The sequence below is a fragment of the Falco rusticolus genome, chromosome 9 (genome assembly GCF_015220075.1).
Source record: "Falco rusticolus isolate bFalRus1 chromosome 9, bFalRus1.pri, whole genome shotgun sequence".
In the NCBI taxonomy this organism is placed as follows: domain Eukaryota; kingdom Metazoa; phylum Chordata; class Aves; order Falconiformes; family Falconidae; genus Falco; species Falco rusticolus.
The window spans coordinates 50,628,794-50,646,157 of NC_051195.1; the positions used below are offsets into that span (position 1 = coordinate 50,628,794).

Consider the following 17,364-nt stretch of genomic DNA (forward strand, 5'->3'; position numbering starts at 1 on the left):
TGCTTTGGAAAGATAGGAGATCATTTCTCCAGCAGTAATTCAATCATAGCTTGTTTTTTGTATAACCACAATACCCTTGCCTAAATTTAATTCAAAGTTTATGTTTCCTAGCTACAGTTCTAGTACTTCGGTTGCCATGAGTAGAAACTCCATTAAACTGTAACAAAAATGAAGGGTAATAGTAAAGGGATCTTTTCTGGGGTAAAGTTAGGGCAGAAGGAAAAAGTCTTTGTTTTCAGGCTTTTGCACAAGACTGACTAAAAATCTGCCAAGTCATGCTGTTGTCCAGCACAGACTTTTGACCAACACAAGTGTCTTGTGAAATGTTTTTTCCTACTTACAGGTCAGCTAAAATCCTGAGCGTTGTGGCTTGACTACTTTGAGGTCTGTCCCTTTGGCTGCAATTAATTTTCCATTAGGTATTCCATGGAATGACAAACGTTTAGCTCAGGTTAACCAGAGCCTTGGCTTTGCTGGTGTTGGTTGAACTCAGTGGCCTGAACGCTGGTGAGGGTGCCAGCTGCACGCTGTCATTTTTGACAAAAGGGCTTGAATTGCTGAAGTCTTTTGCTGGTGCGATCAGTTCAAATCCCAGGTCCAGTGGTGATGGGCTGGTCCAAAGCAGTGGCCGTGGAGCAGCCTGCTATCCAGGTGGGAGAATGAGCTTCCATGTACCACAGGAACGTATTTTCCAGAATGTCGAGTGGGTAAAACATTCCTGACCAAGAACGAGGTATCAGTATCCTGTTACGGCATCTTCGCCGTGTACGCATGGACGTGGCGTTACGGGTTAAATCTGTACGATGGGTTCTGTGTGGCGTGGGTACGGGTTCGGGGGGTTCAAGGGTTGCCTTGTGGCTCTTGTGCGTCTCGGGGTGTTACAGGGTTTCCGGTGTGTCTCGGTGGCGGCTGGTGGGGGGAGCCGTGCCTTTGCCGTGTGTGTGCGCACCGGTGCCGGGGGGGTGCTACCCTGCCCGGGGGGCTGCGGGGGGAGCCGTGCCTTTGTCATGTGCGGGGCTTGCTGCCCTGCCAGCAGCTGGCGGGCTGGGGGGGGCCGTGACTTTGCCATGTGTGCGCACCGGTGCGGGGGTGCTGCCCTGTGCGGGGCTCTCAGCTTTGCTCCGGGTTTCAGGTGCCTCCCGCCAGCAGCCCGGCGGCCGGGGAAGGCGCCCCTGTTCGGGGCGGATGCTCCCCGGACGGGCTGGGGCGGCACCGCGTTACATTGCGGCGCAACGCGGGGTCTGCGCGTCGCTGCCCGGCCGGGCCGTGCGGTGGGGGCCGCCCGACGCGGGGGGGGGGGGGGGGGGGGGCGCCCGCCGGGATCCGCCGCTTCCCCGGGGGCTGCGGGGCCGCGCCGGGTGCGGCGCCCACCGGCCGGGCGCGGCCGCTGCGCCTCCGCCGCGGGAGCCCGGGCTCCGGCCCGGGGGCGGCCCGGGGGGCTGCGGCCCCGCTCCCCGCGGGTCCCCGCCGGCGCCGCGCCCTCCGCCGCTGCCCGCCTCCCTCCCCTTCCTCCCGCCGTCCCCTCCCCCCGGCTCCGCATCGCCGCGGCCGGAGCACGCGCTGCCGGCGCCCCGGGGATGCCGCCGGGCTTTTGTTCCCCTGCGGCAGGTAGGGTCGGGGCGGCGGGGGGCGGCGGGCCGGGCCGGGCCGGGCGGGGGGCGGTGGCGGGGGCCGGGGCGGCGGGCGGGCCGGGAGCGGCGGCGAACAAAAGCGTCGTGCAAAATGGAGCCAGGCGAGAAGGGCTGGACCCCGCCGCGCATCCCCGCCGCCTGGCTGGCCGGGGCCCGGGCCCGGGGGGGGGCGCTGCGCGGCCCCGGGGGGCGGCGGGGAGGGAGGGAGGGGGTGGCGGGGCCGGCGGGTCTGTAAAGCGCTTTCCCCTTCTCTTCTGCCAGCCGCGGGGAGGACGCGCGTCCTGGCTCGGCGGAGGTGCCCCCCCCCCCCGCGCAGCCCCCCAGCCCCGCCGGGCGGGCCGGTGAGGCCGGGACCCCCCCCCGTGCCGGGGCGCCCAGCGGTGCCGCAGACAATGCGCGGCGGGAGCAGCCCCGGGGACCCGCGCGCCGCCGCCGCCACCGCTGCGCGCCCGCAGCAGCCGCAATGACAGCAGCCGCCTGGGGTGGCTGCGGGCAGCGGGCGGGAGCATGAAGTGAAGAGACCGCTGCAGTGCTCAAGATGAACTCCTCTCTGGTTGGCAACCAGAGTGGCCGGCCGTTCTGCCTCCTGGCCGTCAGCTATCTGGAGACCATCAATTTCTGCCTCCTGGAAGTGGTCATTATTGTGTTCCTCATGGTGCTGATTATTTCTGGCAACATTATCGTGATCTTTGTCTTTCACTGTGCACCTCTGCTGAACCACCACACCACCAGCTACTTCATCCAGACTATGGCGTATGCTGACCTCCTGGTGGGCGTGAGCTGTCTGGTGCCTTCTTTGTCTCTGCTGCACTATCCTATTGTTTTAAGTGAGTCCTTGGTTTGCCAAATCTTTGGGTATGTGGTATCGGTGCTGAAGAGCGTCTCCATGGCCTCTTTGGCGTGCATCAGTATTGACAGGTACATTGCCATCACAAAGCCGCTGACCTACAACACGCTGGTTACCCCGTGGAGGCTTCGGATCTGCATACTGATCATCTGGCTCTACTCCTGCCTGGTCTTCTTACCCTCCTTCCGCTGGGGAAAGCCTGGATACCACGGGGATGTGTTTCAGTGGTGTGCCAATTCCTGGAACACCGATCCCTACTTTACCCTCTTCATTGTGGTGATGCTCTATGCCCCAGCTGCGTTCATCGTCTGCTTCACTTACTTCAACATCTTCCGCATCTGCCAGCAGCACACCAAGGAGATCAACGAGAGGCGAGTGCGCTTCAGCTCTCAGGATGGGGAGGCTGGGGAGGCACAGCCCTGCCCGGACAAGCGCTACGCCATGGTTCTTTTCCGCATCACCAGTGTCTTCTATATCCTCTGGTTGCCCTACATTATCTATTTCCTGCTGGAGAGCTCCAATGTCTATAGTAACCGCATTGCATCCTTCTTGACCACTTGGCTTGCCATTAGCAACAGTTTCTGCAACTGTGTCATTTACAGTCTCTCCAACAGTGTCTTTCAGAAGGGGCTTAAGCGTCTCTCGGGGGCTATCTGCGCCTCTTGCGCTAGGCAGAGGGTAGCTAAGGACTCCTCTGCCTCTAGGAGCAAAAGATCTTCCAACGGATGTCATGTTTAAAGACGCCTATCAGCTGGACTGGGAAGTGCAGGGACAATTCCGTGAATTATAAAATAAGTTAAATATGATTTTAAGATGTCCAGATTTGCAAAAAGGTTTCTGAGAAATGCTGCTGACATAGAAGAATCAGGAGCACATATCATTGTGGTTGCGCTTTGAAAAATTATTGCTGTGGAGGAGGCTGTGGAGTTTCACCTCCATATTCATTTTTAAGAATAAAGCTGTATCTTGACACTTACCTCTCCAGCTGGTGTGACTGAATGGAGTGGGTGTCTGAGAGCTTCGGCAAAATGTAGTCTTTCTTACAGCTTTACTAGGTTCTTTCGAGATTCGTGCTTCACATGTAAATGATAGATCTGAAGTGGAAATGTCACAGTATATGGTATATTACAGGGATTTTTTTAATACATGCCAAAGTATATTGACACAGTGTTCCAGCATCGTAACAGAAGGGGCCAAACAATTTGTTTTTCAGTGCTACCTAGACAGGACTTCTAGAACTGTAGTGAACGATGTGAACGTCTTAGTGTGAACTTAGAGTCTTATTGAGCCATGAGTGCAGCGATGTGACTCGGAACGATTGTAGACTTACGAGGACTGGTCTGGCTTCTGTGCCCCGTTGCTCTGGTGGGATGCGTGTGTGCGATCAGAGTACGGCATCTTCATATTCCTGTTTGTTGTGAAGTAAGAAGAAAAACTTGGATCAGATCAAATTTAGCAGTTTAAATAAAATGTGTTTTGGTAAGCTAAGAGAAAAGACATGTTGCTTTGTGATACCAGAGTTGTGGCAGCCACTTGAGGATGATGCCAACATGTGAAAATTATTCGCAAACCAGTGGAGAAATGCCACAGTTTTCTATGTGGAAATTTTCTCAAGAACAACTTTAAAAATAACATGTCCCCTTTTTTTTTTTTTTTTTTTTTAATCTAAATTCTTCTGATATTTTACATACTAGAACTTAAGGGGAAAGGAAAGAAAACAATTGTCTTCTAAACAGCTAAGGGAACTATGCTGTAAATTTAACTGTAGTATTTGAGTTATTCATAAGTGCACAGAGCTAAATCAGAGACACTTTTCTTTAGCCTTCGTGGGATTAAAGATAGTTCGAATATAGCAGGAGCTAAATCCTGTTGGCAAACGCATATCTAACTGGTCAAACAAAGTCAGTATGTGAGAAACAAAATCTCATTGACCACAGCTTTTTCAAGCTCGCTTAGATTAAATATTTTTGAGTGCTGTAATGCTGTTAAGAAGGCAGTGTGGCCCTCAAATTGATTAGTTTTTCCTGAAGGATATCCTTTCCTTTTGACTGATGCCATATTGGGAAATGAAAGTGAACCAAGTATTCCTGTAATAACAGATTACAGTCTGTGTCAGTTTATCTCCCCCTGCTCCTGCTGAGGGCTGTGTCCCCACCACAGCCGCTCGGGGAGTGGGGTATACACCGTGGCTGTCCACAGTTGGCTTCCTTCGTTGTGCTTCCAGGCTGCTGGGAGCCTGGGGAATTCTGTGAGCTCGTGTGTTACGGTTGGTGTGTTGGCATAGTGGGAATGAAAAAATATTTGGGAAAAGTAGTTTGATTTATTTTTGTTTTTGTTTTAGAGTCGGGGTAATTCTCTTTGCCGAAGGGGAGACTCTATTTTCATTAAATGGTTTCTCGCCTACTGTTGTTATAGATCAAGATCATCTTTTTTTTTTTATTATTATTATTATTATTATTATTATTATTATTTTTATTATTGCACACTGTCCCTCCCCCAAGCACACACATACCCTCCTGCCGGGAGCCCCAGCCTCTTGTCTTCCAGGCTTTGCCACCGAGGGTGACGGTTTGTGTCTCTGTGCTGTCACATGAGACGATTGCTGCAGCCTGTCCTGCTCGCTGCCCGCCCGCATTTATGCCAGTACAGCCTTGTGGGGCTGCCGTGGAGGAGAGAGAAGAAAAGCCAGAGCAGCAGGATGCAGCGCTCCTGGCATGACTGGCCCTTGCCCGCACTCATTGCCGACAGACATGAGTTCCTCTGATGGGTATGGATGTGCCTGGCCCTGGGGAGGATGGGGCAGACCCCCACTGCTGCGGCCCCATTTTTGTTTTAAACCTGTTGCAAAGCGCATTGAAGGCATGTTTTGGTTTGCTTTCAACGTCTTCTATCCATAGTCCAAACCTCTCAAGGCAAACTTCCTCCTTAGTTCATCTGAAATTCTAGGAACAAAGGTTGTCTGAACCCCGATGCCTTCACAACGATGTTTCTTGTCTTTTGTAGTAAGACGGTGGCTGGAGCAGGCATGGGCGGCGGAGGTGGTTTACCCTGCAGAGCTGCTGCGCCTGACGTCTGAGGCACAGCCAGCTGTGGGGGGAGCGGGTGTAAGAGCGTCCTGAGTCATTTATAAGTATAATAAGCTCTTAGCACATCAGCTGGCTAATTGTTCTCAAGTGTTTTGTAGGTATTACGGCAAAGGTGGGCTTTGGGGAACAATTTAAGGGCTTTAGTCACTAATATCAAAGCGTGTGTGTATGGGATTTTTGGAACAGCCTCTCAGGTAAACTCCCAATAGCTTTTCTCTGACTCTTCACCTTATCTAACATTTCCAAGTCTTTGAAGTGATGCAATCTATCATTGAAATAGTATTTGATTAAATTTAATAGAAGAAAAGAATCTGCTAGGGCCTAAACCCCTAAAAATGGCAGTTTCAGGTTTAAGTGGAAGCTGGAGAGCAAAGACTGTTGCTTTTTTTCTTCTTTTCATAGCATGAATAGAGGGTTTAACTAGGAGCATTGTATGCTAGTTTTTGAGAATATGGAGAATTTTAAAAAGTGGTAAGGGGTCTGAATCATGGCATAGAGATTTAACTCGAAGTGAAGCAGTTGCTACTTCAGCTGTAAGTCTAGAATTGTACTTGAAGTGTAGTAGTCATTACAGATGCAGATGCATGCTGTTGTTGCTTTGCAGCTAAGATTCAGTGATAACAACATTCCGAACAGCCAGGCTTTTGTTCAGTTGCCTTACTCATCTCAAAGTCTTTATCAGCTCAGATGATTTCTGTGAGAGGTGAATCTGGGAGCCTCCAAAAGATGAAGGCAGAGAGGAGCTGCAGCCAGTTGGTGCATTCAAGTTTCATCCAGTGTTTATACAGACACTTTTAAGTGTTGCCTCAGTAACGTAGTTTGTGTCAAATATTTCTCTTTTTGTCTGTGTTAATTTATTGATTATTTTTTTAAAAGAAGTAAATTACTTTTTTTCCCTCTAAGTTAATTTAATGTTGATCTAGGTTTGTATTTGATTAGATGTTTTAAATATTTATAAGTTTGAGTCTGTTGTCTTCAGTGAAATGGCACGGGGGTGCATCTTGTTCATGGTGCGAGCTGTGGAAGAAGTGATTTTGAGAGGTATTACCTTGTTTGCTCAGCAGATCGTTTAGCATCCTCTGTCATGTAGTTCACATGAGGCACAGGAGTCCTCTTCATGACAATCTGTGCTATGAATTGTTAGGCAGCAAACTTTCCAGTTGGATCACTTTCATCATTGTACATACGAAACTACTCCTTTTTTGGCTATATTTGTACCCAAGTGTGCCTAGTGCTTTAGAAATCGGTGTCAAGAGCACAGATAAATGCCACACTGAGGAGAGTACAGAAATCAAATTGCATCTTCATAAAAATTGTGTGTTGTGATATGATTAAATGAACTAATTTTGAAGTTCCATGTCACGCTATACTTGTTTTTAATTATTTTTTTTAAATTGGGATTATCTGCCTCACTTTCAAATTAAGCTGCTAGAAGGTTCAGTTTGCAGGATGCAATTCAGTGGCTTTTTTTTTTTTTAGTACCATGGGAAGGATCTCTATATGCACAACTTCTCAGAAGGTGATAATTTACTTCATTTAGAGCTCTTTATTATTATTTTTTAAGTTTACTGGAAGTTTAGGTTATGATTATATTGTAATTTTCCAAAGACTTGGAGAAAACCTGTGAAATAATATTTTTTTATAATCTTTAATCAAGTGACAGTATTTTTTAACTCAACAGATATCTTTTGTGTGAAACAAAAGTGTTGCTGTTACCTACTGTTAGTTTTTTTTAATTAAATGTTACTAGTTTCTAGTCTAGTTACTAGTCTTTGTTTGCTCTTAGGGGTTTTGTACTTCTTTTTTAAGAACTCAGAAATTTGATTCTACTAGTTGGAATTCTGACCTGGCTCAGTGTCAGAGTGCCAGAGGGCAGTCTTGAATATTTGTCACAAATCTTTGACAAGAAGGAAGTGGTACAAAGTACCGACACACAGAGCATCGCAAGGTAGCACGAGGTTGTGCCGAGAGTCTTTCTTACAGCCAACTCGAATGAGAATTGCCAAATTTGAGTTTTGCACGGCATCTCTGTGGCGTGCTTCCTTTCCTGCTCATGTAAAGGTTTTACCTGTAAGAAGTCCTAAATTTCAGTAGTTTGTTGCTTCTGATAAAGACACTTCCAAGGCCTGTATGTGATGTGAGATGGACGCGTTCAGTATACAACTTCAATAGGCAGATTTTTTGATATTTATTGTGGTGTTGCCAACTGCTGTGATGATAATGGATGCACTGAACCTTCATGAGTCGGGAAGTCTGAAACGTTTCAGTCTGATCTGACTCCATGTCAGGTTTTGAAGGTGACAGGACTTCTCATTCGGGTCAGTGCTTTAAAAAACGTATTTCTTAGGAACTAATACCTGAGCATAGGAGCCTACCTTTAGACGTCTACCTTCTAGACATTACAAACAAAAGGCCTGGTTAAAATTTTTCCTATTACTTGATTCATCTGTTGCAGGTAATTTTAATTTACTAAGAGGAGGTGGAGGTTTTGGAGGGCTTTTGCTCTTGTTTTAACACATTTTTGGCTCTGGGTACTTGAAGCACCTGCTAAAACATTTGCCTGACCTGGCCCTTATTTCGTTTAGTTTAGAAACCTTTTCCTTCCCTTCTATGACTTTGCAGAATATGACGATGCGTCCTTTTGTGGTGTCATTCAAGATAAACTTGGATTTTACCTCGCTACCAACATGTCTGAAGTTGGCAAAGCACATGTTTGTAACTGATACTCTGCTGAGATCTGAGAGATGTAAAAGACTCTGTAGTTTTTATACTTAAGTGGAGGAAGAGTAGATGTCTTCCTTTATGCAATTGAAGGAATGGACACTTTGCAAATGCTGGGCTTGTTCTGTTGAGGCTTCCAGGAGGGGAGAGGCTGGGACATAACGACGGTGGAGAAATGCCCAAGCCGAGCCAGTTTGTTCTCCCCCTGAAGCTGTGCTTCTTTCCTCCTGTCTCAGCCCGCCTGGTCCTTTCAGTCTTTGCTCTGCTCTTCTCTTGCTCTTCCTATTGCTGAATTCAGAGCTCTTGTGAGCATGGTTAACATAGGGCTGTTTTTATCTTTCATAGTCTTTATACTATGAACACTGTTGTTTGTATGTGGCTGTGGTCTCAGGTCAGTATATTAGATGTGTTAGTCACTTTGGGACCCCTAAGACTTCGGAATCATGTGAGCTTGAAGTACATTTGGCTGAAGTTGGGTTGGACCTTGGCATGAGCTGCAGGTGGTCAGGCTGTTGGGCCGTTTAGGTTTTATAGACTGTCTCCATGAAAGTAAACAGCCCCTCCTTTAGGATGACGGGAGAATCCCCCATCATGAAAACAACCTATTTTGCACTTGGAGTGTTCTCCTGACTTCTGGAGGCTGACGTCTTAAAGCTTCTCCGTTGTAAATCCCTTATTGCCTGTGCACTGCAGAGGTACTGCTTTGAAAGACATTTTCTGCAGATAAGCACAGGCAGAAAATTCAATGCTAAAATTCTGTATGTAAAATTTTTATGGAAGAGGATAGCTCTTCAACATTAAAATTGAGTATGTGTAAAACCAGATACAGTTGTATTTAGAGAAAGAAACTGAAAGTTGTGGCCAGTGGAAACAAACAAAGGAAACCGGCTGGACAGCTGTGCCTGCATTGGTGGTCGGATGGAAATTGCAGTTCTGTCAAAACAATGGAGTATTTAATTTGGGTCATAGTCTTTACATTTTTTTTTAAGCGATGGAGTTTAACCTTCTAGCTTTTGCTTTGCTGCACTCTGAAGGCAGTTGGGCTGCACCTCGGGCTCCCACACCTGCAGCAATTGGATTCCCTTCAGACCCGGAGCAGCAATCCAGCCCCTCCATTTCAGTTCAGGTAAAATGGGATGATACCAGTGTGCGTCATGGTTGACCATCTGAGGTGTTCTAGCAACAGGGAAACAATCTAATGTGATATGGTTGCTGTAGTCATCTTTTCAGTTTATTTTTTCCCATGAGACGGTGTTTTCTGGACAGGTGAGGTGTTCTGCCTGGGCAGGCAGCTGGTGGCTCCACTCTGCGCTGGCTGCTGCCACTTGGCAGGTCTTATTCCCATTGCAGAGTTAAAACAAGCCATGGTCTGTGTCTGTTGCAAATGCATTTAGTGGTGGTGGCAAACAGGAGTGTTTGCGGAGCTCGCCCATAGCATATTTGCATCTCTTGAGCTTTAGCAGTTAATGAAAACAGAAATGTAAGTTGCGTTCCTGTATCCTGATCCAGGGTGTTTGGTTACAGCCTCTGATGTACTTTTGCCATCTGCCCAGTCAGAACCAATTCTTTAGCTAGAGAATATGGAAACTGAGGGACAGAAGTTGTTGAAGTCCTCTCTGTTGTGCCCTGACGCTGTTGTGGGGACGTTGGATTGCAGGGTTGATAGAGGGGCAGGCTCTGCGCCGGGGGGAGACCAGCGGCCAGGTCACTGCGGGGCTGTTACCTGTGCGCTGGCTGGTAACTGGTAGCTTCATTTGCGGAGGAGTTTTTAGAAATGCTGGGTGGGTGCACGTTGTCTTAGGTTGTATTTGGAATCTGAGTTTTGACAGCAAAATGTGTGCTGAAGTCGGCAGTTGCCGCGTTGCAGAGGGATGCTGTGCCGGGGCAGCTCCTTCGCATGCTGGGAGGAGGGAAGGGCGTCCCAACTTTCTGTTCCAACTTCTTTCTTTTTATGAATTTGTGAGATGAGGATAGCAATTTTGTAATTCAAAGCTTTGGCTTCTCTCTGCTGGTCGTTACTGGAGATCCTTTAATTACGAAGTTCAATAAATTCAAGTAGCTCCTTGTAAAGATGAACTCAAATCTTGCTGTGCATATGTGAGTCATTCGTGAGTGCTACAAAGGTCACGTGATACAAGCAATCAAATGCTTAATAAACCAAGTCATTACTTTACGGTAAATTGAAAAAAGTTCTTTTGGGATTTCAACTGTAAATGAGTCCTTGAAAATCAATAATTAGATTAGTAAAGGATGACATTTTAATATGCTGGCAGGAATATAGAGGGATTTGTCAGGGGAAGCAAAAACAGACTTTGCACTAAAGTGGCTTAGGTATATTTATAGTGCTAGTGATTTTGTGTGTGTGAAATCTTTGGACTATTTTAATAATTATATTAAGTAAGGCTTTGAGCTTTAGCTAACTCAAGTTGCTTGTTTTATGAAGTTACATTAGTACCACACTGTGAAGTATTTTTAAATATTAGCATTACTGAGTATTAAAAGTATTTCATAAAAACATTTTTTTAAAATGTTTTCTGTAGATGCTGTCAAAGAAATTGATGTTTAGTGTACAAAGAAATAAAACCCTGAGGGCTGTAAGGTACCTGTATGTTTCTGATCACCTCGGTTTTTGAGGGGTTTCAAAACCGTTCAAAACAAGAATGGTATTTCTTGAGGTTAAATTGTCATTAAAACCTACTAAAAATAATGGTGCAGTTAATCCTTTCAGATCCCAGGAAGCAGCATTACCTCCAGACATGCTTTTGAACTGTCTGAAAGGATTTGCAATCACGTATATTGTCTTCACAGACTTAACGTCTTTAGAAATGCTGTAGAGCACAGTGTTTTGCGAGTTCCTATACTGATAAATTTCTCTCCGTGTGTAATCTTTGAAACTAGTTTCTATTGTAACTCTAGCATGTAAACACTAGATTCAATTTTGTATTCCTCTAATGAATGCAACAGGATGGAAACGAGTTTGCAGTTGCTAATGATGAGCTTTTTTACTGTTCTTAATACTCGTGGGTATGTCTTTTTCTTCAGGGATTTCAAAATTGTATTAGTACCTTTTTTTAATTGTTGTTTTTTCACATGCTGTTTACAATTAAACTGCAAGCATGGGAGGCTCTGCGTGCATGTGGCTTTTAGGTTGCTTTGCTGAATGAAATAACAGTGGAGCAACCTTACTTTAAAGGATGCTCGCTTTCCCTTGTGTCCCACCTGTCTCCCTGTGCCCTCATGGTAACTAGGACAGCAGAAGCCACTGGTGAGATGGTTTCAGTGTGTTCTGTGGTGATTTGACATTTGTCAAAGGGTCGTTATGAGGAGTTTCGTTTGGGAGACAGTCCAGCTCCTTACACAAGTAGTATTACAACTGGTAGTTTTTTTCCCTGAGTGTCAGTGTAAAGACCAAGAATAGACAAAATCACAGGTAAGAATGTGTGTGCGTGTGTTTGTAAGAACTTTGTGCACCTTTTAATGCTGGACATTTTTTCATATTAAAAGATGAGAAATACGTGCGAGTGTGAAACCCCTGCTGTGAAGAACTACAGAAAAAAAATCCACCAAAGCAGATTAGAAAAGCAAACAGGTGAATCAGAGGCAATCCGATCCTTTGGGGTCTAATGCCGTGTGTAATTCTGACACAACAGGGAGTATCGGGGTGCCAGCCTGTGCTCCTCGCCGTCCCTTGTCTCTGCCTGGGTTTGCTCTGTTTTGTTCTGCAAGGGGAGGGGGCGATGGTGCAGGGGGGTGTTTGTGATGTGCAGGGCAGCTGAGGGAGAGTTATTGTTGTGGCTCCAGAACTATGTACTTTGTGCCAACTCAGAATTGCTGTTAAAATACAGGGCAGAGGAGTACTTCTACCCCATTGTTTTAATAGATACTTCTGTAGCTGATTTTTCAGCTAAGACTAATAATAAGAAAAACTACGGTTGAGCCAAAAATGACAAATGTTACTGAGTTAAAATAATACTTGCATATTTTTAAATATTAAATGGAACTAGATAAATCGGAAGCATGTAAATATCTGATTCTAAATCTTTGCATAATTATTTCCAAGAGGTAATTTTTGCTATGAGTTATTAAGACTCAAAGAAATGTATTATTCCCTTTGATCTGTACCCCAAGCTGTGTCACACATCTCTTGGCTTGTTTCCTTTTTGCTGTAGGTGTACATACATATATATGTGTACTATGTGACTGTACAGTTACTGCCGTGTTAAAGTGCTTGTTTTGAAATACATATATGTATTTTACATATGTATGTGGCTGTGTGTGTGTATATATGGATTTTAAAACAAGCAGTTTCATAGGGCAGTTATTGTACAGTTACAGAGCTTTAGGGCTTTGTACGGTATGTAATTTTAAGAATGTCAATGTGGTTCTTAGCAAGTTTTATAAACACTTTTCTGAATCTGTTATCAGCACTTGCCATCCTAAGAGAAATTGCACATTTTTCAGTGATTGTTCCACTGGTTACATTTTTGTCTGCCATTTGTTCTGGATTGATGTAATCTTGATACTACTAAAATTTCAAGGGCTGTTGACGCATTTCACATAGCCTAGGTTTGCCTGTTCTCCAAATATATGGATCATGCATCAACAGTACTAAGTAGCCTTACTGTTTTGCCTAAAAGCCTAGCTAATTTATTTAATATTCTCTCTTTAAAGAGAGGTCTCTGGAAGGGGTAGCGTATTTTAAGATGCTCCTTCTCTTTAAAGGGAAACTCAGAATTGAATAGCAGTACTTGTTGATCAGTGATATTATTGTAGCCAAAGGATGCATGGGTGGTTTAATAGGAAGTTTTTGCTTCAAGTTTCTTGATGAAATGTAGTGTTCTACAGAGCTGTGTGAAGAGTGTAGTTTTTTATTCTGAAATGCACTTGTACACTTTATTTGAAAGGTCTGAATGGATCATAAATACATTTAAGAAATAAATGATACGTCACATGTTTTCACGTCTTGTCTCAGATGACTTTTATGTAACTGTGGCGATAAAGGTGTGTTCGTTAGGGGCTGGGTGGGGTTTTTTAGCCTCTTATCTTCTTTGCTGTAAATAGTCTGGTTTGTACGTAATTGCCAAGAGCAGGAAAACCTTCCAGCATGCGTTGTGTGTTTATACTTTATCCATACATGATGTAGGGCACTGTAGGCAAAGTCCTCTCTATAATTTTCCTGTGGGAAACTTGAGCCCTAAAAGGAAACGAACACAGCGAAAGGGCTGGATATCACAAGGGATTCACTTTTATTTTTAGAATTGCATTATATTGCCATATTTGGACTGCAAGTGTGCTGTATCAATGCACTATTGTATCACATTGCAGCTGTCTAACCGTTCCAAATCTGTCTAAATTATTCAGGATTTTTCCACAAATACTGTTTATTTGTGAACGTTCCTGGTAAGTGCCAACTCCAGGTAACACGTCATATTCGGTGGGCAGCACTTCTTGTGAGAAGTTTGCCAGTACATGTGCCTTGAAGTGGGTTTTGTGATATTTCCTCGAAGTCTCAGTAACAGGTGTAATTCTCATCCAAACTTTCTTGCAGAGGTTTGGTTGCAGACAAATGCAGGAAATGCACTCTGCGTAAACACCACAGTCAGTACGGCTTGTTAAAAGTAACCTTGGGAATGCCATCAACCTGCAAATTAGACCTGGTGACACGGTATCCTACTAACACTGAAAATATTAATATTTGTGGATGTACTTAAAATGTACAGGTATGCTCAAAATAACTTATCCCCATCGTGTGATGCCACTTTTCTTGCTGCCCATGAAAGCTGCAGAGAGGTTTGACTTTTTCTGCTTGTCACAACTGCTGTCAGCTGGCTCGGTGCTCTCAAATGGCTTGTCTGTGCCCGACAGGAGTGTGGCCATGTGCTGGTCTGACCTGCGTGAGGCGGGTGAAGTTCCACCAATGGATTGAGTCTTTAGACCCTTCGCACAGTCATCTCTGATCAAGTGATAAAACCCTTACAAAGTCAGTGGGACTTCCCTAAGAAATAATAGCAACGTGAAAATTGATCCCACTGTGGCGAGAGTGAGAATCCAGCAGGGTTTGGATTGGTGGTGGGTGACAGACAGCTCACCCTCGTGAGCAGACTTACATGTTTTTAATCATTCAGGGGGTGGGGGCGGGGGGAAATCTAACATTTGAACCTTACCTTTTTTCCCTTTTTATGTTGCTTTTCAAGTCAACCTGTGTCTAGGCAAAGGCTTTGTGCTTCACGCCCCTGTTGGGTTTCTCCATCAGTGGGATGCGACAGGAGATGATCTTTGGGTGGCAAGCCATTTCCAGCAGGCAACTTCCTTGGCTTCTCTGGACATGTCTTATTTCTAGGGTTTTTTTCCCATCACACATCTTGTCCCTTCAGCAATTCTTTGCTGCTGCTGCTTCATCCATTTGGGGTTATGCAGGGGACTGGGAGGAATAAACCTGAGCTGCTGAAAACTGCAAGTAGATCAGCCCATGGAGAAGCACTAGGAACTCCAGCTCATCTATGTCTTTTAATTGTGGCTTAAGCTACAGTTAAAGCTTCTGAAGTAACACAGTCTCAGTCTGAAGACGGTGATCGAAGTTGTAACTGCATGGTATGGTTTGCAGATACTGGGGTCGTCCCTGGAAGATCACGAAAATACAAAATGGCTCAAGTGTGTCCAGCTTAGGAGGTTGGAACCACTATACTTCTGTAGACAGGCTGATACAGTGGGTGAGCTTTGATCTGCTGGACTGCATTCTGGTTTCCATAATTACTCATGTAGTTTCTTTTTAAATCGATGGAGAGGAAGGTTTCAGTATAACTCCCCTAATATTTTTAAAGTGCTTAAAAGAGGGGGAGAAAAAGGGTATGTTCTTAGTCTGAGCATCTACATTTTCCCACTTTCTTTTGGAGCAGAGAACTGTTGTGAGAATTTTAATCTTTGCTACACTTGCCTCAGTTCTCATGCCTGTTTTCCATTCTGTTTTCTTTATTACTTTCTTTTTCTTCCTGTGATTCTTAGCTTTCTATTTTTCAATCCCAGTTTGTGAAGGGTGTGGGTTCAGAAGGGTTTCCTTCAGTTCCCAGTCCCCTGAAAGCATGAGAAATTGCCCATTGAGCCAATTCTCACAGCAAGGTATAAAAATAGGAGTAAAGAAAAGGTTACACAATGCTTGGATTGCAGCAGTTTGTACTAATGGGGAGATTTCAAAGCCATGGTTTGAAAAACATTTTTTAAACCTTATCATTTCCGTTAATTTTTCTCTCCCCAAGCTATGTTTCAGCTGCAGGAACTAGCATTAGAGATTACTTGAAGAATTGTACTGAAACATAGGAGTCAAGTGCTGAACAAGTCACGCAAAGCCAGAGAGAGACCACTAATTAGTTCTCATTAGCCATAATGAATGATTTGTTTGAGAAGCCTATCTTAAGAGTTTCCAGCCAGGTGCTTTGGTCTCTGCTATTAAATAAGTGGATTAAAAGGCAAGTGGATTTAAGATTATTTTGCCATTGCAACAGAACACAGGTGATGCTCGGGGAACCCGCTTGTTTGGTACCACAGATTGCTGTTACAGTCAGCAGTACCTGTGCTCCTGCAGAGTGCTTCACTGTAATTCAGTCTTGCAAACTTTTAAGAAAATGAAAAGGTATCACTAAGACTGTATTCACATGCTTTAAAGTTTTCAGAATTGTTTCTGAGCATTGTCTATCTCTACTTGCCAAACTAGCTGAAGCTAACAGCCAGCCACTATTGTTACCTGTTTTTGTTGACTTAAAAGGCTTATATTTATCTGAAATTTATTTAACGTTGGATTTTTGTTTGTTTCTGATTTCCTTATAATGAGACGGATCTCTCTGGCGTGTTAATTATTGTCAAATTGAAATGCTGAACAGTACTTTTGTTATCATTTCCAAAGCAATCCAGTAACTTGATTCTAATAGCAGTGTAATGCTTTCCTAATGAAATGTCTGCATTGAGCCACAGAGAGGAGCATTAACCTTGGATTAAAACCCAAAGAGAAAATCAAGCACGCTGTGGTGATTTTGTTCTTGTTTGCAAAATTGTTTTGTGAAGAAAAAGATGAACTGAAAGCTGTATTTAATGATCACACTGATCACGTCATGTACTTTTTTACTTCTGTTTACTTCTGGTTTACTTCTAACCCTTTTTTCCGTTTGTCTAACAGAAACATGGGTTACTTGGATATAGTAAAACTTTTTTAAAAAATAAAAAAATCTCTTCTGTTTTGCTTCCACAGAGCATCTTGTATGTTTGCAGTGTTAACCTGGCCACTGTTACATGGTAATCTCACCCGTGAAGAAGACTGGCTTTTTTGTTTGTGTGCTCAGTCATTGCCAGGGAAGCCACCTAAGGAGGGAACCTTTGACCCTTTCACTAGCAATGGTTGCTTAATGATTATTGTGGCATCTTTTCAGATGATTCCCGCTTACCAAGGAGCTCTTGCTCTCATTAGCTGCCCAGGAAAGTCTTCTTTTAAATAGTGGCAAGAAGGGCCTGTCATAGGCAAGAAGAAATATCTACACACAGAGAGCTTTTGTTTCTGTTTTGTTTTAGCAATTTGGGTAGTAGCAGTGGTCACAGTAATCAGCTAGATAACAGCTGGGTCATGACTGCCTCAAAAGGTACAAGACATGATGATGAAACATTCAGACAAAATCTGAAATCTGATTAATCAGAAATCAAAAACTATGGCATAAAATTGTAGAAATAGTTCTGAAATTGAGAGGTCAGTTCAGATATTTTTTTTTTAATTCAATGTGATAAGCACAATTTCAGATTCAAGACATACTAAAATTGCCTATCATGTGCTGGGTAAATTAAGTGTTTTAAAGACAACTTGAATGACCAGTTTCTGTTGTATGCTAATCATAGAACAGCGTGGGTTGAGAAGGGCTTCTGGAGGCCATCTAGTCCAGCCCTTTGCTCAGAGCAGGTCTTACCAGATCTGATTGCCCACATTGGGTTGAGTGCTGAGCACCTGCGATGATGGCGGCTTTACAGCCCCCTTCAGCATCCCATTTCCATCCACACAGAATAAGCTGCTTAATCTTCCAATTTGCATAAATGCTCCTTGTAA

The 17,364-nt window shown here is 44.5% G+C and overlaps 2 protein-coding genes across 3 annotated transcripts in view; both read left to right on the plus strand.

Annotated features, from left to right (window-relative positions):
• The window catches only part of RABGAP1 (RAB GTPase activating protein 1), a 74,319-nt gene that overhangs the window by 36,311 nt on the left and 20,644 nt on the right, over positions 1 to 17,364 (plus strand). The window lies entirely within an intron of this gene.
• Positions 1,750 to 13,240, plus strand: GPR21 (G protein-coupled receptor 21). Its single transcript, XM_037400438.1, has one exon. It carries the CDS (start codon positions 2,170 to 2,172, stop codon positions 3,214 to 3,216), a length of 1,047 nt encoding a protein of 348 aa, XP_037256335.1. The 5' UTR covers positions 1,750 to 2,169; the 3' UTR covers positions 3,217 to 13,240.